We start from the raw sequence: 25,664 nt of genomic DNA on the forward strand, positions 1-25,664 counted from the left end.
AATTGCTGGCAAGAACTTTTGTAGTCCTTAGTGGGCCCGTCTCCCACATATCTTTTCAAATGAATTTCTAAACATTTCATGTTTAGAAATGTATTTTTTTAATTTTCATTTCCAATTGCTTGTAACTAATATATGTATAAATAAAATTAATTTTAAATTGTTCATATTGATATGCCATGACTTTGCTAAGCTCACTATGATTCTAGCAATTTTTTGGAAGTTCTTTTTGACTATATATGATTTCTTTATGAGTTTTCTATAGAAATCTTTTATCAGGTTAATTCATTCTGTTCCTAGTTTGCTATGAGATTTTATCAGGATGTTGAATTCTGTAAAAAAAAAAAAAATGTATCTATTCAGTTGGTCATCTTGTGTTTTTATTTTGGTCTGTTGATATGAGTTTCATTGATTAATTTCTGAATGTAAACCAAACTTGCCTTCTTGAAGTAAATCTCATTTGGCCATGATGCATTGTTTTGTGTATGTTGATATATCTGATTTGGTATTGTTTTATTAAGGATTTTTATGTCTGTGTTCATTAGGAATATTGGTCCTAGTTGTTGTTGTTGTTATTTTATATGCTTTTCATCTGATTGTGGTATCAAGATGATGCTGGCCTTATAAAATCAGTTGTAAAGTGAGTTTGCGTTTTCTGTAAGTGTGTAAAATTGGTTTTATTTCTTCTTTAAGTATTAGGTAATATTGGCTACTGAAACTGGTGTTATTTGTGGAAGGTTTTTAAAGTATAAATTAATTTGTAGATATATGACTTAACTTCATCCACTTTTTCCTGATTGATCTTTGATAGTTTGTGTCTTTCAAGAAATGTATCTATTTAATCTAAGTGTTCAAATTCACTGGCACAAAGTTATTCCTGATATGCTGCTGTCATCCTTTCCATTCAAGCAAGGGCTGTAGCAGTGACCTCTCTCATTATGGTTATTTGTAAATTTTGTCCTCTCTTCTCACCAGTCCCTCTCGAGGCTTAGTTATGATATTGTTTGTTTTTTTTTTTTTCCAAAGAAAAAAACTGGCTTTTCGCTTTATAAAATCAATAATCTCTATTGTTTTTCTGTTTTGTATTTTACTGATTTCAGTTGTCCTCTTTATCATTCTCGTCTTTCTCCTTACTTTGGGTTTTCCTTGCCCGTCTCAGAATAGCTTCTTAAAGTGGACGATTAGATAGATCTGTTCCCCCTTCCTTTTCTAATACCATAATTTAATTCTACAAACTTTAATCTATTGCTTTTAGCTGCACCTCACAAATTTTGTTGTGGTGTTTTTATATCTTTGTTCAACTCCAAATATATGTATTTTTCTCATTACTCGGGTAATTTCTTCTTTGACTTATGAGTTATTGAGAAATGTGTTGTTTAATTTTCAAATATTTGGGTGTTTTTCCAGATGTATTTGTGTTACTGGTTTCAATTTTAGTTTGGCTGTGGAAAGAGAACATAACATGTATTATTTTTACCCCAGAACATCTATTGACATTTGCATTATGACTAACAATATCATCTATTTTGGTAAAGTGTCAAAATAGATGCCCTCAAAACAGTATGTCTTCTGCTATTGTGGGATACAGAGTTCTGTAGACGTTGGTTAAATCAACTTGATTAATAATGGTATTCAAGTCTTCTGTACTTCAAGTCTTATTTCTTCTGCCTTTTCTTTTTTTTTTCTTCTCTTTTTGGGACTCTAATTTTCAATGTTAGAAGATTTGGTATAGTTTCAGAACTCCAGGACAATCCATTTTGTATTTTTCACTCTTTTGCACTTTTTCTTTATCTTTGGGTGTTTTCCATTGACCTAGCTTCACATTCACTAATTTTTTCCTCTACTGTGTATAACCCAGTGATTAGCTTGTTTAAGGACTTCTTCATCTCTAATACTGTGGTTTTTGTTTTCATTATTTTTGTCTCTTTTATAGTTTAATAGTTTTAGGATTCTTTCTGAACACCCCACCTGTTTATGGATATTAATCATAATTACCATAAAAGCCCTGACTGAGGAGCTCCATGTCAAATTCTGTTGATACATATCTCTCTGGTCCTTTTTTCTTGCTTTTGTGTGTGTGTCTCCGTATTTTACTCAAGTCGAGACCGTGGTGGGTCACACTTACTGCCAGTTCTTTATTTCCCGTCTGCTTTCATGCCGAGGTCCTTGGCCTCCCACTCTGTGCCAAAGATGCAGCTCTTTATAGACCCACACATCCTTGCCAGACTTTTAACTCTGCAACTGAGTTTACCTACTCACCTGAAACCTTCTGAATTACTCAGAGAAGAGTGATTTGTAGATTAACAGCCTCTCTTTCTCGTTGTTAGAATGAAAGTGGCATTCATTTGTGTCTTCCTCCATCCTTAGCCGTCGGGGAACTCTATTTTTTTAAGTTCACGTTTTCATATGTCCTCTGTAGCGCTTCTGCTTGACAGAAACCACCTGTTGTAGGGATTCTGCTTGTCCTTCTTATTCAGTCTGAAGTGTCCCATTGATACAGTACAGATTTCCTTCATCCCTTTGGTGGGGCTGAGACACTTGGTGTAGAAATGAAGGAAGGGAAGGCACAGCCACAGTCCCTGTCGCTGTGGGCTGAGGGATGCCAATAGGTAAGTGATCAGTTTGGCATAGAGACAAGAGGAGGAAGTATCTTCCTTCTCCATCCCCGGATATAAAGGCTGATGTTTCCTGCATGAGTAGTATGGTGATGGCACATGTGCTCGGCTCCCACACAGGATCTGGGGCCACAGAGACCAGCAGGCCCTCTCTAGAGCATGTGCATGGCTCATGCTATGGGCTTTCTCCAGACACATGCAATTGGTCCTCACCCTTGCACCCTCTCCCCAAATCCACAGACTCAGGCCGCAAAATAGAGAAGCTCTGTCAGCCCTTCAAAGCTTAAATCATACCCTCCTAGTCCCAAACAATGCCCCTCACACAGGGGGAAGCAATGTAGCAGGTTAATCCCTTGTTTATATGAATTCCCTGGGCACACAAGGCTTCTATTTAGTCTCAGGAGAGACAACCACTGTGCTTGTTGCATGGGATGTCTTTGAATAATTTATCAGCTACTTAACACTCATCAAATTTGGGGTGTGTGTGTGTGTGTGTGTAGAAATGACCTGTAAGTTCTCTTCCTCTTTATCCCAGAGTTTGAATTAGTGTCATTTGAAGTAAATGTGTTTCTCTCCAAACAGGGATGTCCACATTGGGGGGGGGGGGGAATGGTGGATCCCATGACTGCCCTCTGGATATAAATTCCCCTCCCTTCTCATTACTCGTCTGCGTGAACTTGAACTCACTGTGCATCGCATTGCATCATTCTCCCTCCTTTCCTTCTCCTCCAGGTGCTGGGGTTCCCCAGTTCCAACCCATTGCCCTCAATGGCCGAATTCAGGTCCTGAGCAACGGGTCCTTACTGATCAAGCACGTCGTGGAGGAAGACAGCGGCTACTACCTGTGCAAGGTCAGCAACGATGTGGGCGCGGACGTCAGCAAGTCCATGTACCTCACGGTCAAAAGTAAGGAAGAAGAATGCTTTGTTTTACCTAAATAGGTCTTTCTGTGCCTCAATTTTCCATTGTCTCCTATACCACTTGTTTAGAAACAAAACAAAACATTGGTTCACTCCAGCTGAGGTTTGAGGTTTTGCTCTCTTGGGAACACTACTGAAGATGAGGGCAGAAATCCAGCCAGACATAATAGCCTGACCGTGTGACCCCATGTCTGGGGCCACATGTTCCTCCCCCTTTGGTTGCCATGGCCTTGGGTACAGGCTCTGGGCAGCCCAACAAGTGAATGGGCCTCTGACTTTAATACCCACATTCCTATTCTGTTGATTTTATTGCAGAAGAGCCTAATGCATGGTGTCATATGTGCTCTTATCAGGGTCTGTTTCCAAGCATTCTATCATTAGCAAACTGCCTTGGCCATGCGTTTCCTTTTAAAGATCCTTATGAAATCGAGCAACTGGAAACCTCATTACCAAAGACACAAAACTATGAGATGGTCACATGTAACACCCTGCCTAGGGTCCATGTTGCTGACCCATTTTATTTGGAAAGCAACATATAATGAAATTATTTTTGTACTTTGGTAACTGAACCATCAAAGAAAGGACATTAAATGGGCCAACTTTCACTGTATGCTGCTTTTTAACAAATGGTTGTGCATCTAATTTATAGCGAATGACTTACATCTTTGTCCATGTATATAATTTTCTGTTGGATAAATTGTGATTTCATCCTGACAAGGCTTTGATCAGCCTTTCCTTTTTTTAATTGTATTATGGATAGACTGGAAAGGACCTCTACCATATCACTTATAAGGGGGATTGAATTTAAAAGTGAAACTGAGTAGTGTGTGTGTGTGTGTGTGTGTGTGTCTGTGTATGTGTGTAATATATTTAAGTTGGTTGCACAAAGACTGGTCTCTGTCCTATTTCAGTAAGAATTTATTCTAGTTAGTCTATTATTTCCAACATAACAATAAAAATATCAAGCTATTTATTTGATATAATTTTTTTAAAAATTTCTCTTTAATATTCCAGAATTCATTTATTTGCTATACTTTTATATCATCAAAAAATTACAGTTCTGAAATAGGGTTGCTTTAAAATATGTTTTATAGATGTCCAGTATATAAATTTGTCTTCTAAATTTATACTATGGAAGAATTGATTTGCAAGAATCTGAAGACAAATGGTTAGAACATCTAAGTCCAAAGTTGGAATGGTAATTAAAAAATAATAATTGATGAGCTACTAAGGAAAACCAAGAGCTGAGGACCAATGTGAACCAATACTGACCCATCTTTCCTCAATAAAAGAAATATATTTTGTAATCTGGTTATATTTAGTCAAATATATTTGTTTTATAAATTTGGTTATATTTTGTAACTTTGATATATTTTAAAATCATAAAAATCTTCCCCATCCATAAGTATGTATTTGTGCTCTAATAGATACAAGGATACAAGATATGGAGGATGTAAATACATCATCCATGGGCTTTACCCTCATGAATGAAAGAGCTTAGGTTTTGGAAGAGGAGATAACAAGGAAGAATGTAGAGCTTACTAATATTAACGCAAGATGGAGAATAATATAATATGTGTTACAGATGGGCATTTCAGAGAAGGATAGAACTGTCATTTGAGGGGATTAAGGAGAGCTTCATGGGGAAAAATATCTTTACAAGTGAGTAGAATTTTAAAAATGCAGAATCTGATTTTCCCCATATTTCTTCTGTCCACACCTGTGGTGCTGGTAGTGGAACTTGGCAGGGGAGGGGCACAAAGATGTCTCTCTGCCCTTAGTGAACATTCTTGCTGGCAGGATGATCAGGAATGGGTGTGTACAATTCCTGTCTAGTAGAATGCACTAGAAAAAAGTGCAGAACTTGGAGGCACACAGACAAGGGTGTGATTTATATTTGTATATTGTATTATTATATATATTATTATATATATTTATATAAGATCAGCAACAAGAGAATGAAAACACATAGCATTTAAGTTCAGTCCTAGAGGATGCCGAGGATTTCAACAGGTACAGGCCCTGAGTGTAGACACAGGTGCGTGAAGGAGAGGGAACTGAGAGGAGATAGGAAAAAAATGAAAATTCCCAAGGCAGGGCACTGGGTGGCACAGCTGGTGCGGCATCTGACTCTTGGTCTCAGTTCACATCTTGGTCTAAGGGTTGTAAGTTCAAGTGCTGTGTTGGGCTCCACACTGGGCATGGAGCCTACTTAAAAATGCATACATTCATATGTACATAAAAACGAAACTCCCAAGGCTGCCCATTTCCGTATGGGATCTCTGTCTGAATGTTGTACCTCGTCCATGGAAGGGGTTAGACAGTGAAATGTTTAAAGTGAGCACACATCAAAGGGAAATGGTTCTTAGAGTTGGCCAGTTTCAGATTCTCTCAAACCATACCATCTATTAGCAGAGAGGCGCATTTATGTGACAGTTAATTTTACCAATTTTAATAGCCCTTGGTGATTTTATAAATTAATTCAGCTTCAATGCCTGGTATTTTTAACTTTTTATAATCATAATATTTAAATTCTGAAAAGTAAAAAAAAAAAAAAAAAAACCTAAGAAAGAGGTATCAAAGCACAGAGACAGGAGATACCCATTAAGTAGGTCTGTTTCTCAAATGACACTGTGAAAACAACAACAAACAAAGGGGTGAGCTGGATTTGTGTGTGTGTGTTTGAGAAGACTATTAAGTGAATTAAAACAAACGTGTGGAGGCAACACATGTAGCATTGGGAGGCCTGCTGCTTGGTGTACAGCTGGTTTACTAAGAAAACAGAAAGGATGTTGGAGCACAGAGCACAGCCAGCTGATTTTACGTCTCTCTGGGTGGGAACAGGATTATACCTGACACTGCAGAAAGGCAGGTTCTAGGCTCTTCTTATCTGAAACTACCAGGCTTTCATCAGGTGCATTCTTTACTGTTTTACTATTACTTCTATGGATGAGAGAAGGGGTGTGCTAAAATGTAGACACGCACCCACAAGCATATGTGCATCTACAGTGTGCATTCACCGGACCCAGATGCCTTCCAGGTAGAAGCAAGAAGAGGAAGAACATCATCCCATCATCCTTTGTTTTAATCTCTCTCTTTTTTTGAGAGAGAGAGAGAGTGAGCCAGCATGGGGCAGGGGGAGAGAGAGAATCAAACAGGCTCCATGCCCAGTGTGGGGCCCACCGCAAGGGCTGGGACCCTGAGATAATGACCTGAGCCAAAACCAAGAATCAGATGCTCAACCGACTGAGCCACTGAGGCATCCCTTCTTTTAATCTCTGAATATGGCCCTAAAAATGGCATGTACCTAAGTCATGTGCGTGTGTGCACAAGCGCGCGCGCGCGCGCGCACACACACACACACACAACATTCCATGCAGACACAGAAAAATAATCCCAAAAGAACTACCCTTTCAAACTGTAGCAGGACAGTAATAACATCCTAACAGAGACACGACTGGCCACCCCCTGAGAAAACCATGGTGTGGGATCACTAAGGAAGGGATGAAATTTTCTCCCCTTTTCCCCAAACGGTTGACTACAATCTTTCAGACTCTAAAGAATTTCTCAGTATTGTTGGAATTTATCACATAAAACTGGCAACAAGTCTACTTTGAAGTGGTAATCACTATTTTGATCCCCTTCAAGCAAGAGACCCTAAATGAAAACCTTATAGGGGAAAAACAGGGAATCCTATGTTCTGGGCCAAAATTTGAGGACTAAAGTCCTCAAAGCCTATGTGTGGTGGGCATGGAGGGGTGAAACATGGTGTAATCAGGGTGCTTGGGTGGCTCAGTGGGTTGGACCACTGCCTTCGGCTCAGGTCACAATCTCAGGGTCCTGGGATCGAGTCCTGTATCAGGCTCTCTGCTTGGCAGGGAGCCTGCTTCCTTCTCTCTCTCTGCCTGCCTCTCTGTCTACTTGTGATCTCTCTCTCTCTCTCTGTCAAATAAATAAATAAACAAAAGCTTTAAAAAAAAAAAAAAAAGGAAAGAACATGGTGTAATCAGTAGGGACGCAGACACGTCTGGGTTCGGAGCCCCAAAGCAGTCTGGTTCTTCTGATTCTCCACTTCTCATGAGTGATCTTGGACAATTTGCTTTACTTCTCTGAGCCTGTAACATAGGAAGAACCACCCCTTCCTCAGGGGGTTATTATGAAAATTAAATGGAATAACATCTGTGAAGATACAGCAAAACACAGAAAGTACTCTGCCTGCGTATGCCAGCATGCACAAATACAGGTGATCCTGTTGTTCAGAGAGAGAGAGAAAACATAGAGGCTGATGGTGCTGTGCACTGGCACATTTCCAGAAAGTCACTCGGAAGAAGAACATTAAAAGTTGGAGGGTAGGAAGAAGGAAGAGGAAAGATGACCTCCAAGAGCCAGGGGCAAGTATTTTCACTGTCTGTGTGACGTTGACCCCCAGGAGTAGTGTTTCTGGAAACTCTGACGGCCACTGTCTTTTCCCTAACTGCAGTTGTTGACGAATCATCAAAAAGTTGATTTCAAAAAGTTTGATTTGAAGTTTGTGCACAGTTGACTTCAAAAAGTTTGGAGATTTCAAACTGAAAAAAAAAATGTTTTGAAAGAAAGGAAATTACACTATTTAAATAAAAAATGTGAAGTACTCTCTCATTTCTAGAAGTCATATAAAAACGTAAGCGGCAAGTATTTCTGAATTTAAAAGGCGAGGACTTTCTGCCTGGTTAAGCGATGTCAGGACATGAAGGGAGGTTCTCAGATGAGAAGTCTGGATTCCCAGGATGGCTGGTGCTGGGTTTTACACACATTTTACAGACCAGAACTCTCTCTCTCTCCTGGGCATCCTGTCGAGGGCTCAGAGGGCATGTGGGGATCCGTGCAGGCTGAGCTTCCTGCAATAGTTTGCACAGTGAACCTTGCCCCACCTCAACACACACACACATTTTTGAAATCAGAGGTGAGGAGGAGTCTGTGGGCAGAGATGAGGCAAAGCAGTCTGTGGGCAGAGATGAGGCAATCACGTGGGGGGTGCACAGTTGGGGACAGCAATCAGTGCGATAGAAAGATAAGCAGAGCAAATCCTTTCAACTTTGTTGGTCTTACTGTTTCTGATTCTTCACTACCATCTCAATTATAGTTTGGTTTTTACCAAAACTCATCCCCGAATAGGGATTCAAAGCATCAGACGTTATTAAGGACTTTGCCAGAAAAGACAGAGGGACCAGGATCCTCTCTCTATTTGGCCTCTGGTGACAATGCCACAGACCTCACCCCAGGCCCACTGGGGACGGCAAAGCCTCTTCCCTCCACACCCAGACCATGTGAGGTCTGGGGCATCTTGTCTTTGTTGTAAGAAAAGAGCTGCCCCAAACACTGGGTCCCTCATGTTTCTCCCAGCTACCAAAATTGCACCCTCCTCCACAGCTCTCTGCCTGCAGGCAGGCACGCTCCCAGGAGTGCTGACTTCTGTATGGATCTGAGGCCTCAGTGCACAGTCTGCTCCTCTTCTGTCTCCGCATGCAGCGGAAAAAGAGCATCCCTTATCGAACAGGAGCAGGAGCTTCCCTGGAGAGCTGGTTACTCTCAGAATCCAGTGAACACCCCTCCCAGAGCTGACCCTCAGGCTCCAGGGGGCCTTGGCCCCCAGGCCTCCCTCCACCAGGCTCATCCTGGACAGGTCCCTGGGTGCGGGGCCCACCTCTCTTGGCTGCCAGAATTTAGGTACATGGGCCTTGCTCTGCGTGTACACCCACCAGCTCACGTCAGCTCTGGTCAGTCTTCAGAAGCTTGGCCATTCCTGGACAAACCTTGGTAATGGGGTGGGACCTCAGGCCACTCATTTCTGCCATTGCCAGGGAGATATTGGAGATGGCATTCATTAATCTACCCCTGCCTCTGAGAATCCTTTTCTACCCCTGGATATTCCACTCAATCTCCATGACTTCCTGTCTTTACACTCTGTCCCCAAGACACTCAGATCTTTGCCTTATAACTAGATTTCTATATAAAAATATCCTCTAGTCCTGGTGATTGCTCTGTGAGATGCCTAGAAGGAAGGAGCATGGTCCTGAGTTGTCCCTCCATGAAGCTGTGATGGCCTTAATCAGTGCCACAGAATGCTCTCTGATCTCCTCACAGTCACTCTGATAGGACACCCTTTCCTTTAAGAACAGGATGAAGGCTTGTTTTGTCTGTTTTGTCCTCACAGAGGAAGGGGAAGGAGGGATTGAATATGGAGCATTACTAAACTACATTTTTTTAAAAAATGTCTTAAATTGCCAAGATAATGGAGTGGGTCTTAATCCATGCTGTTTTCCCCAATATTTTAATTCAGGAGCTTCTAAATCAAGCTTTGACTTATGGGCTCTTGTAGGCTGTGGCTAATCCCAAGAAGGTTCTGGGATCCCTAGATATCATGTGCAAAAATATATGCTTTTTTCTAAGAGGAAACACTGTGACCTTCCTGATATCCTCAGAAGGATCCATGATACAAAGCATCAAGAACTACTGTTCTGGAAAGTCTCAGCCTGGATGACCTTGGTGTGTCTTCCTAGCAGTCCCTCTCAGAGCACTGGACTGCGAGCAACCAGGCTCACGACGAGAGTTTATAGGGGCCTAAGGAGGAGTCAGCAACCACGAGTCACGTAAAAGACAGGGTCCCATTGAAAAGTAGGTTTGGGTATTGCACTGCCTTTGCTTCATGACCACACTTACCGTGGCCTGACGCCCTCCGTGATGCAAATGAATCAGAGTGAGTTAACTCTGGTTGTCAGTTAGGCTCCAGACACGCACTGCCTGGGCTCCACCCCTTCCCAGCTGCCTTACCCGGGACAAGAGACTCACCCTCTCACGGAGCCTCCCTAGACCAAAGACAGCAAGCATACGTCTTTTGTAGGGTCCTTGTAAGACTGGCATGAGCCATCAGTGAAGCACTCGGCAAAATTCCTCATGTCTGGTTGAGGCAGAGCAATGGCGGCCACTTTTGTGGTTGATGTTAGTGCTATTGTCACAGTTATCACCCTCATTCCTGAATTCCAGTCTACTACTCCCCACCAATAAGACAAATTAGTGCTGAGATAGAATATCAGGTGTCCCTGATTCAAACACCCCCAGTTGACACATTTTCATGACTTCAGCATCCACTGGCCCCCACTCCAACTTATTCCACACATATGCTCACACTCATATCCCTTGCCCTTTCCCCTCTGAAGCCCAAGTGCCAAACATATCTGCAGTTTCCATGGAGATGTCTAGCATTCCCATCTAGAGGATGGGAAGAAGCATGGGAAAGTAAGAATGGAAACTCGGGGGCTGTGGGCAATGTCAGCTGGTAGAAGACCCTCTATGGGTGATGACTCCTTCCAGGTAGAGCATTTTATTTCCACCTAACACTTGGATTTCACTGCTAAAATGAGTCTGAAATTCTACCAGTGGAAGATTCTTTGGGGTCAATAAGGAATTTGTAAATTGGGAAGACGGACCAAGAGGCTATAATTTGTTGCCAACTCCGGTTTCAATCTCCCTGTATTGTCTCTCAGTGTTAATTGTTGTATTGTATGCCCCCAAATTCATATACTGAAATCCTGACCCCCAGTGTCTTAGGATGTAACCTTATTGGGAAATAGAGTCTTTGCAGATGAAATTAGTTTGGATGAGATTTTATTGGAATGAAGTGGCCTTTAATCTAGTATGACTGATATCCCTACATAAAGAGGAAATGTGGACACAGACGCAGACCGAATGTGGTAACGTGAGGACAAGCAGAGATAGGAGTGCTGCTGCCACATGCGAAAGGAAACTGGAAGGGGTAAGGAAGGACACTGCCCTAGAGTCTTCAGAGGGAGAACAACCCTCCAACACCTTGATTTCAGATTTTGGGCTTTCCAAACCCTGATAGAATAAATATATGTCATTTTTAAGCCACCCAGTTAGTGCTTTGCTACAGCGGGCCTAGAACACTAAAGCACTCAGTGATAACAGAGATCTTCAGGAAGTCTTGTGTTTGAGGGGAGCTCACGCTCACTACACCTACTGCAGCAGGTGAATCCTAATCTGTCTAAGTCAGTGGATGTGAATTCTAGTCTGAAGAACCCAGGAGCAGCCTATTCCCTTTGTAGGTAATTGATTTCAGGATGCGCATGAGACCCAGTTTTGGCCAATGAAAGGTAAGAAGAGATCTTCTGAAAAAGATTTCCTTTTTCTTAATAGGGAACTCTGTAAGAGATGCTCATTTCTTTTCATTCTTGACCCTATCTGGAGGGGCGTCTTGATCCGTGGCAGCCATTTTGGTATTATCTTGAGGATAAAACCAATACACAGAGGAAGGTAGAGTCAAGAAAACTGGAAAAGTGGAGTTTTACCACTAACGTACTGTTTCTAGAATCTTCAACCTCCGAATTCATAGTTGAATAAGAAAACCAATTACTTGGTTGCCTTTCATCTAAACAATGTGGGTCAAGGTTTTCTCATTTGCATCTGGAGACATCCCAGTGAAATAGGTAAGGGAGAGTATCATCAACAATTCACGGGAATTAATTCAGCCTGAAATGAACATCTCTGAAGGAATAGGAGCCTTCTTTGGGTTGAGGAACTATTATAAGGATTCATAAAGCATGATGCTTTAGGTTGGGGTAGGACAGGTCTGGGGAAGGAATGGCGTTTGAGGGTCAATGACAATGTGTAGGCCTGAGGAACACCTGGTGTCCCAAAGTCAGGAGGGCAGTGCCTGGTGGAAAGAGAATGGCTACTACAAATAGCACTTTTAAAAATGTTTCTTGGAATGGTTGGCACTCCTCAGAGGAAAAGAAAGTGTACTTTTCTCTTTTACTTATTTGCTTCTTCTTCCTCCTCCTCCTGTTTGGAGACTCCTTTCTACCCAGCAGCAGAAAAGTTATTTTTGCCTTGTAGGGGTGATCTCAGCTATTTCAGGGTTTCTCAGTTGATTTAAGATCCTTCCTCCCCCATGGCCTTCTGTGGGTGTTGGCATCAGTGTTCTGAGTCTTCAGTTAGCTGTCACCCCCCCCCATGCGGTTACCCACTGAGATGCTTGCATTCCCATCTGGTCTCTAGTCATGGGGTCACTTCCTAGCTGCCTCCTTTGGTCCTCTGGCTGTCCTTTGTCATATCTGTCCACTTGTCCAGTCAGCAGTACCCACTGAGCTCCCACTAGCATACAGGACTGTCCTATATGCTGCGTACTGAGTGACAGAACTAGACAGAACTAGATTACTGTCATGGAGCTTACATTGCCATGGAGAAAATGGCAGGCATGTAGGTATACAACATAATGCGCAGCAGAGAACAAAATGAACGGAGGAATAAGGTGTGCCTATGCTTGGAGAGAGCATTCCAGGCAAATGGAATAGCAAGTGCAAAGGTTCCAGTAGAAACTGGTTACATTTGAGGATCCCCAAGAAGTCCATGTGCTTGGAACGCAAGGTACACACTGAGACCAAGAGAGCTAGGCAGGGGCTAGACCCGTGGTCAGACTTCGAGCTTAATTTTAATGATGATGAGACACTACTGAAGGATTTTGAGCAGAGGAAAAGGATTAGAACAATGACAGCTTTAATCTATTATAAACACAAGTATTGTCTGATTCTGACACACTCAAATACCTCAGTTGCATCTGCCTTAATGGGAGGCTCTCAGGGAGGCAAGAGAAGCTGCCAGCAGAGTGAGTGGTGGACCTGTTGCAGTCCCAGGAGACTGGAGGAAATGCATCTGCTCTGGGGCTCAGGGATTTGCCTGGATTCTGCTTCTCATGACCTTTGTTTAGAAAGGCTGCCTAATAGAAACCCAGAAGGATCCCTCCAGCCCCCATGTTGAGCTGAGCCCATGGCTCCTTGATGGGACCCTGCTCAGGGACTATCTCTCCTGCTATGCTCCATCTCCACCTCCCACCACCACCCATGTCCCCAGTGTGCTAATCTCTGCAGTCCTTCTAGGAATGTGGTTTTATTTTTGGTTTACTGTGCTCTCCTAGCTTCCACTCAGCCTTCCCTAGCATAACAGTCCTAACTCAACAGTTGGAGAACCATGTGGGCATTCTGCTGTTACCGAGTGCCACATTCCAGAACTGGGGAAATAACCATGGGATAGATTTGAAAACTCACTAGATCTCCTGGAAACAGGTCCTAAGCCAATATGCCTTGATTGTCCCTGATTGATATGTCCCTGATTGATAGAAGCCTCTGACTAGAGGACCAGTTGGAGAACTATTCTTCGGTTCTCTAAGAATTTGAATTTGTGTCAATTCAGGGTGACCCCTCCTACACTGGATGGGTCCTTTTAAGGTTTTTCTCTGGCTGCTTTTAAGATTTTCATTCTCTTGGGATTTCAAAGTTTGTCATGTACCTATATGTTGTTTCCTTTGTGTTTATGTTGATGTGGTTTAAGGATTTGCTTTAAACCTGAGAAGGTTTCAGCCATTATTTCTTCACATAATTTTTTGTTGTTTTATTCTCTCTTGGCTGCCATTCTAGGACGCATGTGTTAGTCCGCTTGGTATTGGCCCAGGACTAAGTTTTCTGATACTTAAATCATTTTTCTTCAGTTTTTTCCTTCTGTGATAACATTCCTTATTAAAAAAAAAAAAAAGATTTATTTGGGGGTGGAGGAGAGACAGAGGGAGAGGGAGCGAGAGAGAATCTTAAGCAGACTCTGTGCTGAGCCTGATGCAGGGCTTGATCGCATGACCCTGTGATCATGACTTGAGCTGAAACCAAGAGCTGGGTGCTTAAATGACTGTACCATCTAGGCACCCCAGACTGCCCATTTTTAAATCTATTTTATCATTACTGACTCTTTCTCCAGCTCTCTCCAGTGTATATGAAGCCCATGAACTAAAGTTTTCATTTTAGTTAGTGTACTCTTCAGTTCTTGGACTTTATTTAGTTCCTTTTTAAATATAGATTCTGTTTCTTTGCTGAATTTCTAATTTATCTAATTTCAAAACCCAGACTCTTCAGAACTATTATGCAGGCCAATGAGAAGTTGTTAAGTATCCTGGGATTTTTTTAAAATTTATACTTTTATTGAGATATAATTCACATATCATGAAACTCATGTTTTACAGTGTGCATTTGGTATGTGAATCGAGCCTCAATAAGGGTATATATTTTTTTTAAATCCTGGTATAACAGGTGTTCAGAGTCTGGTATTTGAAACTGGACAATTTGGTTTCAAATCCCAGTTCTACTACTTCTTAGTTATGTTCCCCAAGTGTTCCAAGGCCCAGGTTCCTTATCTATAAGACGGAGATCATTGCGGGCACTATCCAGAGCTGTGGGCATTTGTTGATAGAATATTTTCCCTGTAGAATGTCTACAGAATGAGTGAGGATGGACTCCTAATTAGTGGAAGCTATTATGCTGATATCCTAAATGCTCATGGATACTTGTGCATAGAGTTTTGCATTATTTTTAAAGATTTTATTTATTTATTTGATAGACAAGAGATCACAAGTGGGCAGAGAGGCAGGCAGAGAGAGAGGAGGAAGCTCCTCTCTGCTAAGCAGAGAGCCCAATACAGGGCTTGATCCCAGGACCCTGGGATCATGACCTGAGCCGAAGGCAGAGGTTTTAACCCACTGAGCCACCCAGGCGCCCCGAGTTTTGCATTTTTTTAAAATAAAGATTTCTTTATTTTAAAGGGAGAGAGCACGAAATGGTAAAGGGGCAGAGAGAAAGTCTCAAGCAGACTCCACACTGAGCTGAAAGCCTGACATGGGTCTTGATCTCAGGACCCTGAGATCATGACCTGAGCTGAAACCGAGTCAGACACTTAACTGACTGCCACCCAGACACCCTGAGCTTTTTTTTTTTTTTTTAATGTCCACACCCATGTCCCTTGGTTAAATAATCATATCTTAATAACCTGTGAAATGTGCGATAGTACCAGCCTTTCCTCTCTCTGACCCCTCCACTTCCAGCCCTTTCCCTTTGCCGTTACTTGAAATTGTCTCTGTTCTGCCCTTGTGTTTATCTTTCCATGGGGTAGGAACCCACATCTGTAAAATATTGAGGCCTCACAAGCAGAAACTTGGGACTGCCCTCCTTCCTCTCGAGGTATAGGTCCCTTACTGGAGATGCACATTTTTTTTTTCTTTCCATTTGGGACCCAGACATATTTTACTATTTTTCCCAAACAGAATTTTGAAGTCTATATGCCATTTTGTATCTATATTTTGGCTTCCTTTGTTACCTGTATAGTAAAAGCCATTGCTTAGGTCTTTCATTCATTCAACAAACACTTGCTGAGTTCCTGCCGTGTGCCAGGGAGTCACTCAAGCATCCGAGCTGGATCCCCAAACCTCTTCCCTCCCACCTCCTTTCTGTCGATGCCCTGCAGCCAGAACTAACCAGCCACACTGGTAGTGGAACATGTTGGGTGTATTGTTGATATAAGGGAGAATGCACGCCATGGGGTGCCAGTGGGGTGTCTCCATAAGAAGGTGCTGGAAAAGATACATTATGTGGCTGGGTCTGTGTGAGGTGATTTGGGCAAAGGATCAGGGAAGCAGAGCTTGGCACTAGATTGGATGTTATTCAGAAAGGGGGCAATTCCTGGATCCGGCATTCTAATGAAGCTTTTCTATACGTGGGCACGGGTGGGCCCAGGCCAAAGCTTAGCAAAGATGCGGCAGCCTCTCACAGTAGGCAGAATAGTGGATATTTCGTCATGCTGTGGTTTATTTGGGCAATGTTCATGCTCTTGCCTGTGTTCAGACATGATGGGGCGGGTGTGTTTTATCTCGATCCATCTCAGCCACAGAGAGGTCTGGTCCGGTGCCGGCATTGTGTGAAATCGTTTACTCTCAGCAAGAGAACACAGAGGCCCACCTGGGAGCGCCCAGACAACCCCTGGACGTCAGGGGCTACTTTTTCTTCCTCGTTTCTCTGAATCATTCCTCCCACCTCAATGGTTTTAATCCAATTCATCTCAAAAAGGATGCAGAAGATATTGGATGATTTTGTTTAGTCACACCTAAAGAAAGTCAGCTCCAGAATGTCCCCAAGGGTACAGGCCAGTTTTGTTGTTTGTTTGTTTGGTTTGTTTGTTGTTTTTGCAAGCTCAGCTGCAGCGAGCTTAGGAATCATCTGACCTTCCATGGACCTCGTGAACAGGTGCACAGACATAAACTTGTAGATGGTGAGGCTTGGAGATTTCCCTTGGATAATTTATTCTATGTAGAATATGATGTCTGGACTGCGATGCTCACTTTTCTCTTGGGGACACCAGGTTTGACCCTCTGCAGGGACAATCCGAACTCCTCATGTTAGGACACATCCAAAGGCAACAACCCCAGAGAAGAGCTTGCTGATGAACATTTGTGATGTCGTGGTAGGTCATGGCGGGATGCCCATGGCCACCAGGGCAGTGACCAGCCATCTGCTCTTTGCAGTTCCACTACAGCCGAAACAAGGAGCCAGGCTGGCTGTTGGCCTTCCAATATACTATTTCCCCACCTATTTAAATATATTTAAATCCCCACGTGCTTTAACATTTAATTCTATCACCTCAAGCTAGGTAGTCCCATGTGTACCTGCCCACTTATCTGCTGACTTTAAGGCCCATTATGGAGGAGGACAGCCCCTATACACATAGGCCAAAAAGAACCTCCTCTGATGATTTTTAGCTCATTCTGGGCCCAAGAGAAAAACCGTAATTGTCAGTGTTGTATATTATACACCAAAGGACCGTATATGATTTTATACACACGGCAGACACATTGGTCAACAACAGCTGTCTCAATAATCTTGTTCTCTCTAAAGAGAATGATATATGGAATGCATCTGATTCTAATTGTCGTCTTTTCTCTTAGGAAATGGAGAGAACCCTTAACTTAGGGGCCAGAGGCACGACTTCCTGTTGTCCTGACCTGATTCTCATCACTGGTCTGGTCGAATCTGGTCTTTACTGGGAAGTCTCAATCTTGTTTTCTGCTTATTACTTAGCTTCTGTATTTGCTCAGCATGGACTCTTAACTGAATAGGGAAGAAGTATGCATTCCAGGAAGAAGGCATAGGCAGTGCAAAGGCCCTAAGGCAGAAGAAAAACATAGTGTGTTCTTCAGTGATGCTGCTGGGAGAAACAGTAGAGTTCAAGGAAGAGGGGACAAAGTCCTTACAGAGCGACAAGGATGTGGCACTGCAGTACAGGTTAATGGTGCAGCCTCTTCTGTTTTTTTCTCGTAGTGGGTGTATCAGTATGTGTCAGCTTTTCCTTTAAAAAAAAAAATTAAAGTACACAACATATTTTGGTCGATTTTTTTTTTTGTAGTTGATAACCTATCCTAATTGTCTTTCTACATAAATACACATAGTTCCTTTTATTCTTTCTAATGGCGCATCAGGTTTCATTGTGTGGATTGGCTTATCTCTTACTGGACATTCAGCATGGAAATGATTTCGTGGGTTCACGTCCTTTGAGAATAGCCTATACTGAGCCCTGGGTCATAGTTTCTTACCACTGCTTACAGTGTGAAACCTACAGGACAGAGGGAGCAGGAGAGCTGAGGCCGGACCACAGAAGACCCTGAGGGGGAAGTTTCAGAATACATGCCCCTTCTGCACATTTTGCATACTGTTGAGTTGTACTAGAGAACAATATTTTCCCCCAAAGATTCAACACAAATGCCCCATCTTCTGTGGCTCATTATAGATTTGATACTGAACGAGACCTCGATGGGAAATGGAAACAGGTCAAATCAGAATGTCCCGCGGGCTCTGAGTCTGTAGCCATTTGTTCAGGATGGTAGAGAGGAGAGAAAGGCACTTTTAGGTAAAAAGTGATCAGCACCAAGGGGAGGGTGCACCCCCCTGGGAAGAGAATGAGGAGAAGGGGCATCCCCTGTCCTTCAATTGCATTAGTGAGTACACAGTGCCCTGCTTGTTGTCACTGTCCTCACACCATGCTGTCAGTAATGACTTGCCTTGGCCATGTTAGGGACGTGCATGACCACTAAGAAAATTAATGCTTCCTGAGTTGTCTTTGCATCCCCTTTGAGGGGAGGGATTAGTGTTTTTGCTCTCATACAGGATAGTCGCATCATGTTAGATGAAAGTATGACCTTGCTATTACCTTTATTTGCAGATGAAGTATGGTTTAAGGAAGTGTGTGGGTGCCATTGACAAGTGGTAGACTTTGATGATTGATGCTACATGTCTGTTTGGCTGGGCCATGAGTAGAGATGTGGCTGTGAAGGTATTTCTTAAATGTGATTGTCATTGAAATTCATAGTGTTTGAGTAAAGCAGATTTCCTTCTATAGTGTGAATAGGCTCACCCAATCCACTGAAAACTTTTAGAGGAAAACAAAGAGTTTTCTGCAGGAAGAAGGAATTCTACCTCTAAGCTGCCTTTAGACTTGAGCCACAATGTTGACTCTCCCCTGGGCCTCCAGACTGCCCTGCAGATTCTAGTCCCCAGGACTGCATGAGCCCATTCCTAACCTCAGTCTGTCTATCCATGTATCTGTCCCATTGGTTCTGTTTCTCTGGAGGACCCGGACTGATACAGATTTTGGAGCAGGTGGTCTGGCTGCTCAGGAAGGATTATATTTCCACACACATGCTTTTCAGCACTTATAACCTAAACATCTCCCTCCACAAAATCATGCATTTTAACGCTCCATGGGAATTCCACATTGTTTACTAAGAGTTGGAACTGAGAATGTTCTCTCTATAAATACTCAGAGTCTGCTGCCTTTTAATTTGGGAATATCCAGGTTTAAAAGCTCAAGTCAGAAATATCTATTGAATGCCTACTGTCTTTGTTCTCTTTGGCCACTATGATAAATTACCAAAAACTTAACTCAAGAGAAAAAAAAAAAAATACCCATTGATTATCTCAGGATTTGCAGGTTTAGAAATCTGGTGGGCTCAGCTATTGTCTCTGCACTGTATCTCCCAGAGCCAAAATGAAGGTGTCAGGGTGCACTGCTTCCTGGAGGCTCTCGGGCAGAAGCTGCTTACCTGCTCATTCAGGCTCTTGGCAGATTTCCACTCTATGTGCCTGTGGGACTGATGCCCTTGTTTCCGTGATGACTGTCACCTGGTGTCACCTTTGGCCCCTAGGAGCCTCTTCTTGTTCCATGCATAGAATCACTTGCATCCCTGAACTAGCAAGTGTGGGTTGAGTCCTTCTCATACTTCAAAGCCCTCTGACTCTCCTTCTACCTCATTCTTCCTGCCTCTTCTGCAGCTACATCTAATTAACTGACCCCTCTTCCACTTTTATGGACCAGGGTCCCAGGACCCATGTGATTACATTGGAACCACCCAGATAATTCCGAGTTTTCTCTCTATTTCAAAGTCATCTGATTAGCAACCTTAATTACACCTGCAAAATATCTTTGGCCTTGAAACGTAACATACATTCTCCAGAGTTTAGGGTGTGGACATCTTTGGGGCACCATTATTGGGCCTGTTGACTTTGCTGTGATCTGGACTATGAATGTCCTCACAGCCCTGACAGACCCACTGGAGGAAGGGGCCATACGCTCATGACAGATGTGTCATAACACCATTGTAGACCAAAACAGCGAGGTGCAGAGTAGCAGCTTGCTTCTGAAATCACACAGTATAACTTTATAACAACTTTATAACTTTATAAATAAATATTATGAGAGAGTGCTAAGTGGGTCACTTGCCACCTGGGGCATTTTTATTTTATTATTATGGGTCAGTTGCCACCTGACCCATAATACCCAGCACAGCATGTTGTACACAGTAGGTGCTCAGTGATTGAGTGAATGGGTGGGTAGAAGGGAATATGGGCCAAAAAATGAAATCTACTGAAATCATCTGCTTAGCGTGGTTTAACATCTTTTGCTGACATGTGCATTCCCTGAAAATGCGCTCTATACGCCATTCCACGCAGGGCCCTACAGATGTGATGGTGAATAAACCAGGGGCCCTCACCCTCGTGCGGGTAACAGGCTGGCACTGATAATACAATCAGAGGCAAACAGGTGTAGTTAAAAGCAAGGATTAATGGCATGAGGAGGTACTAATTGAGCCAATGGTACTCTGCCCTTGGCATGTGCTTCATAAGCGAGGAGACTTTGAGGAAGCTGGTTTTTCAATGGAAAATGAAAAAACAAAGAGTGTGTCATAGGGTGGCTTCCAGGGGCAACAGACTCTAACATGAGAATTTGGGGGCAGAAAGCTGGTGGGAGAGTCTTGGGATCAACACCAATTAGGAGCCATCTTGGGGGGGGATAGGAGAGAGCAGGGACAGAGGGAGAAGTTGGGGTGTGGCTGTACACAGGCCCCGGCTAGTGCTGCACAGCACTCTGAAGCTGGACAGGTCATCAGGAGTCATCTGAAGCTGGGGCTGGACTTCTGGGACTTATGCCAGTTGCCTTGGTCCTTGTGTTAAGTTGCAGTGTGCCTCAAATCCCTTGGAAGCAGGTCTGATGTTGCCCTAGGTAGTTAGAAAACCTTCTGATTATAATAATTAAGAGCATTTAATATTGCCGGCTGTACATATTCTAGTCATGACCATACTGAAAATTCTGGTCTTGAGGTGGGGCACGTGGGAGAAGTAACCAGTTTTTACTGGACGTGGGAGAGTGAACCAGTTTTTACTTTTCTCCCATCAGGGTCTTCAGCTGGTTCTGTTGAAGCTCCTCTGACAACTTCTCAGACAGGTCCCAGAGCTCTCTATTAACTCCTTCATGTGGTAATGGTCAGTTAGTCTTAAACCATTGCATTCTACCCTGCCCCTGGATGGAGGGCTGGGTCTTTTGTTTGGCAGACTATAAGAGGGGAGAGTGAGGGACAAAGGAGGCTTTGTAATCTTAGCTATGGTGATTTCTCTAATACCTGAACCATCAAAGCCTGTAGCCTACATTCCAACCCCTTTCTCTGACACCAACTGGGTGCTCTGTAATTCAGTTCAATTCAAATGCTAATGACCGAGTTGGTGTCTCATCCCAGTCCTGAAGGACTATCCTAACTTCAGAATCTAGCACTAAGTGGGGTCCCCAGGCCACCTATTTCTGTGTGGCCAGCTACGAATTAGGAGTTTCCCATGATCGACCCACTATTTCAGGAGTTCTCTGGAATGACTCACAGAACTCATGAAAGCACTATGCTTAAAAATTAATGTTTTATTAAAAAGGATGGGGATTAACTGCCAGGTGAATGGGTACATAGGCAAGATCAGGGGTAGCCCTGAGTACAGGAGTTTCTGTGCCTGTAGAGTTGAGATGTATTGTCACTCCAGGACGCAGATATTTTCAAAACCAGGAAGTTCTTCAAGCCTTGCTGTTCAGGGTTGTTCTAGAAATTTCATTGCCGAGGCATGACTGATTGTCATGATGGATCTCAAACTCTAGTCCCCTTCCTTCCACAGAGATCAGGGGGTGGGACTGAAAGTTCCAACCCTCTAATCACATGCTCTGCCCTCTTGGCATGGCCAGCCCCTACTTCAGGCTACCTGAGAACCATCAGTCATTAGCATAAACTCAGGTATGGCAGAAAGTAGCAACGGGGGAGTATGAATTTAATTCTCCTATTGGTTTCCACTCCCAAGCTCTAGAAGTTTCTCTAGTAGCCTCTTTTGCTTGGATTTGGGTGGGCAGCAAATGACACAAGTCTTAGCACTCTCTTATAACTTGGGGACAATTTCGTCTTCCTTCTTGATGTTCCCCAATTTTATTTTCTGCACTAGGAAGGAAAGGGGTCTGGCATAATGGTTGTAAGTACCAAAATAGTGGGAAACTGGTTCTGGTATTCCTTTGAAAATTGAAGGACAGGACACCTTGATCCTCAATCTTGAGTCATAGAAATGAAATCTGAGATAAGAGTGTAAGTTCTTCTCAGCACCCACTGGTATGTTCTTGGCCACTTAGTTTGCCTTTTTAAGTAAAAATACTTTTTCTTATTATATTAATTGTGCTTGTTCCCAAATATTTTTAAAATGGAGTGATAAGTGAAAGAAAAATCTTCCCTGATCCCAGTATTCAAATACGGTGTTTTAAAGGAGACCCCATAGCAGTATTTCTCTTTGTCCTGATCCAGCTCTGAAAAAATGTTAAAGAAACAAAGGAGTCAAAAAAATAGCCTCTCATTTGTTGCTGATAAAACTCATATGAGATGAGGCTGTTCATATCTATGGGCAAGTGACTTTCTTAACTTGAGCCAAAAATTCAACAGACTTACACAGTCAGTCCTAAACATAAGGAGATTCCTGACAGCTTTTCTGCCTTACCAAAGCATAGACTTGCCATGCATACCTTAACTGCATGGCAGTTAAGACTCAGCAACTTGAAGCAGTGTACATTTATCATTTCCCAATATTCATGGTCAGGCAGCCAACCACAGCTAATCTGAGCCATCTTAAGTGTCTATCAAGGCCACAGTCAAGGTGTGAGACACAGCTGAGGTCTCATCTGAAGGCTCATCTAGGGAAGGCCCTGCTTCCGAGTTCATGTAGCTGGTGTCAGAATCCATTGCTCCTCAGCACTTGGACTAAGGACCTGAGATCCTTTTTGGCCTATGGCCAGAGCCTGCCCTCCATTCCTTGCAATGAAGATGTCTCCACTGTGGCTGCTTCTTCACCAACACATGCAAGAGAGTCACAAGACGGAAATGTAACCTACACACAGAAGCAACATCCCATGACATTCGCCATGCTCTATTGGTTAGACTCGCAGGTCCTGCCCACCCTCAAGAGGGAGGGATCCCATGGAGGTATGAGCCCCAGAGGCAGGGTCACTGGGAGCTGTCACAGAATCTGCCCATCACAGGCACATGTTTCCTAGGGGCTGCCGGCGCCCAAGAAAAGGCAGAGGAAAGGACAGTTCACCTACCCAGTTCCATCTACATACTGGCAACATTGTTCTCTCATTCAGTATTCTTCTGATATGTGCTTTGTGGGGGCCACCATCACAGGCTGGCCCTGTGTCCACTTGGCCCCGCAGCCAGCTCTACCTTCTTATCATTTCCAAGCTGCATCAACAACCTGGCATGCTGCGCACATTCCACTCCCATAAGCCACAAGATGTGGGGGTCCAGAAATGGGTAGAAAGGCCTGCACTGCCTTTCAAGGCATCACGAGAGGGAAAGCAAGGTGCTCGGTGGCCTCAGCATCCCCAGAATGGGCGTGATGAGCAGGGAAGGACACCGGGAAGGAGAAGGTCTTGTAGAGGCTGGGGCAGGTAACAGCGTTCACAGCCACAGTCACACCCTCACTCTTCCTCCGTTCGTCTTAGATGTGTGGAGGATGGAGCCCGTCATTGAAGCTGCACCTAATTACTTCTGGCAGCCTCTGTGGACATGGCCTGTCAAGACTCTTTCTTTCTTTCTTTTAAGATTTTATTTATTTGAGAGAGAGTATGAGAAGGGGTAGGGTCAGAGGGAGAAGCTGACTCCCTGCCAAGCAGGGAGCCCAATGCAGGACTTGATCCTGAGACTCCAGGATCATGACCTGTCAGGAGTCTTTCAAATGCTCTCATCAGCAGCGAGGCTGGGCACGTTGGCCGCGCCCAGCATAACACAGCAGCTATCACTGAGCTGTACCCGGTGTTGCAAAGGTATCTCAATGTGGGTGTTGCTCTTTCGCTGATCAGCCACTGAGATAAAAGGAAGCCATAGCGAGGCTGTCTGGGGATTCAGAAATTCTGGGTTGATCCATGCAAAGGAAATGTCAAATAACATCGGTTTGCACTGGATTAGCTGGCCCTCCATCATGCATGTCCACTGTGAACCTGGGATGGTAAAGTAATTTGAAACCAGCTACAAAATATGCATCAAGCTAACCTAAAATTTTCATTCCCAGCTCACCATATAGCACCATTTTCCTACCTTGGCCTAGGTTCTCCCATCCTCCTGATATCTTCAAATGCAACGGCCTTTGTCCCCCTTTTTCCACGCTCCTGACCCATGCCCCTGATTTTTCCTTAAATTGCCTTACCCTTGTAGGAATATATTGTAGACATTCCAAGATGCTGCCTGGATTAAGCTCACCAGAGTCCATGAATCCCCAGCCTTCTAGAGGGGGGCATTCTAACCCACCTGAGCTTTGGAACTGCAGGACCCAAACAAGGACAGGAGCACTCTGGGATTTAAATTCAAAGGTTGTGAAGTCAAGGTCACTATGAGCAGAACCTCTTCAAAAACTGCACAAGGCGATGGTGTGCTGGGGCTTAAAAGACAACAAGGAGGCCAGTGCCTTTATTTAAAACCTTTCCACCCAAGCCTGAGATCCAGGTCATAGTGGGGGCCTCTCACCCCAAGGGTCCTGCCCCAGTGCAGTCTGTCTCCCAGAGGACAGCCCCTTGATGCAGCCTCCAGAAGGGGAGGAATCTCTTGCCCACCAGCCAGAGCCATCCCTGGGCTCACTCACCATGGCAGACAACCTGGAGCGGCGTACCTCCCCTCTCCATCGTGCAGCATTGCTGGGGCTGGCTGTCCACCTTCCTGGCTGCACAGTGTTTTCCCAGGAGGTCATGTCCACCTCAAGTCTGGGCTCCCCAGACTTAAATCCCAGCATCCAGGCTGTGCCTGGAAACCTGGAAACCTGGCTCATCTTACACTTCAGAGCAATAGCTGCCTTCAGACAACCTCCTCGAAACTTTAAGAAAGTGCATACATATCCTTGTTCACAGCACACAGACCCTCCCTCCTAGAAGCCCTGGACTCCCCAGAGGGACAGGACCTCAGCGGGTCCCCTGGTCCTGTACCCCTTCAGCCACCCAGGAAGGGTCTCCTCTGGGCACAGCTTACATGCATCTGTTGACAGAGAGCTCACTACTTTTAGAGACATCTTATTCTAATTGAAATATTGTGAATACTATTTTTATAATACTACTGCTGAATCCCTACGTTGTTTTAGGGAACATACCAGACACTTTCAGTACACTTGTATGCTAATTTGCATCACTGCATTTGTCATATTTCAGATGAGATTGGGTTCATCAAGGTCAAAGATGGGCTCAAGATAACATACAGGGCAATCAACCATCCTGGTGTGCCTGGGACTCTCAATTTTAGCATGAAGCATCCAGCATCTTGGGGATTCCTCATGCAGGTGGATTAAGGAACTGAGATATGAACCTTTGGCCTTCCAGGCTACACACTGTCAGTGTCTGCCCGTTCTTCTAATGCTTCTCTTGACTGTCTTACAGTTACTGCTTT

The 25,664-nt window shown here is 43.7% G+C and overlaps 1 protein-coding gene across 2 annotated transcripts in view; it reads left to right on the forward strand.

The window, feature by feature from the left end:
- DSCAM (DS cell adhesion molecule) overlaps nt 1–25,664 on the forward strand; it is a 745,695-nt gene that overhangs the window by 517,505 nt on the left and 202,526 nt on the right. For both annotated transcript variants that reach the window (XM_082722200.1, XM_082722199.1), the window contains exon 11: nt 3,345–3,518. In XM_082722200.1, coding sequence (XP_082578326.1) covers nt 3,345–3,518 — 174 coding nt within the window. The remainder of the gene's footprint in view (nt 1–3,344; nt 3,519–25,664) is intronic.

The sequence above is a fragment of the Mustela nivalis genome (assembly GCF_964662115.1).
Source record: "Mustela nivalis genome assembly, chromosome: 1".
Lineage (NCBI taxonomy): Eukaryota > Metazoa > Chordata > Mammalia > Carnivora > Mustelidae > Mustela > Mustela nivalis.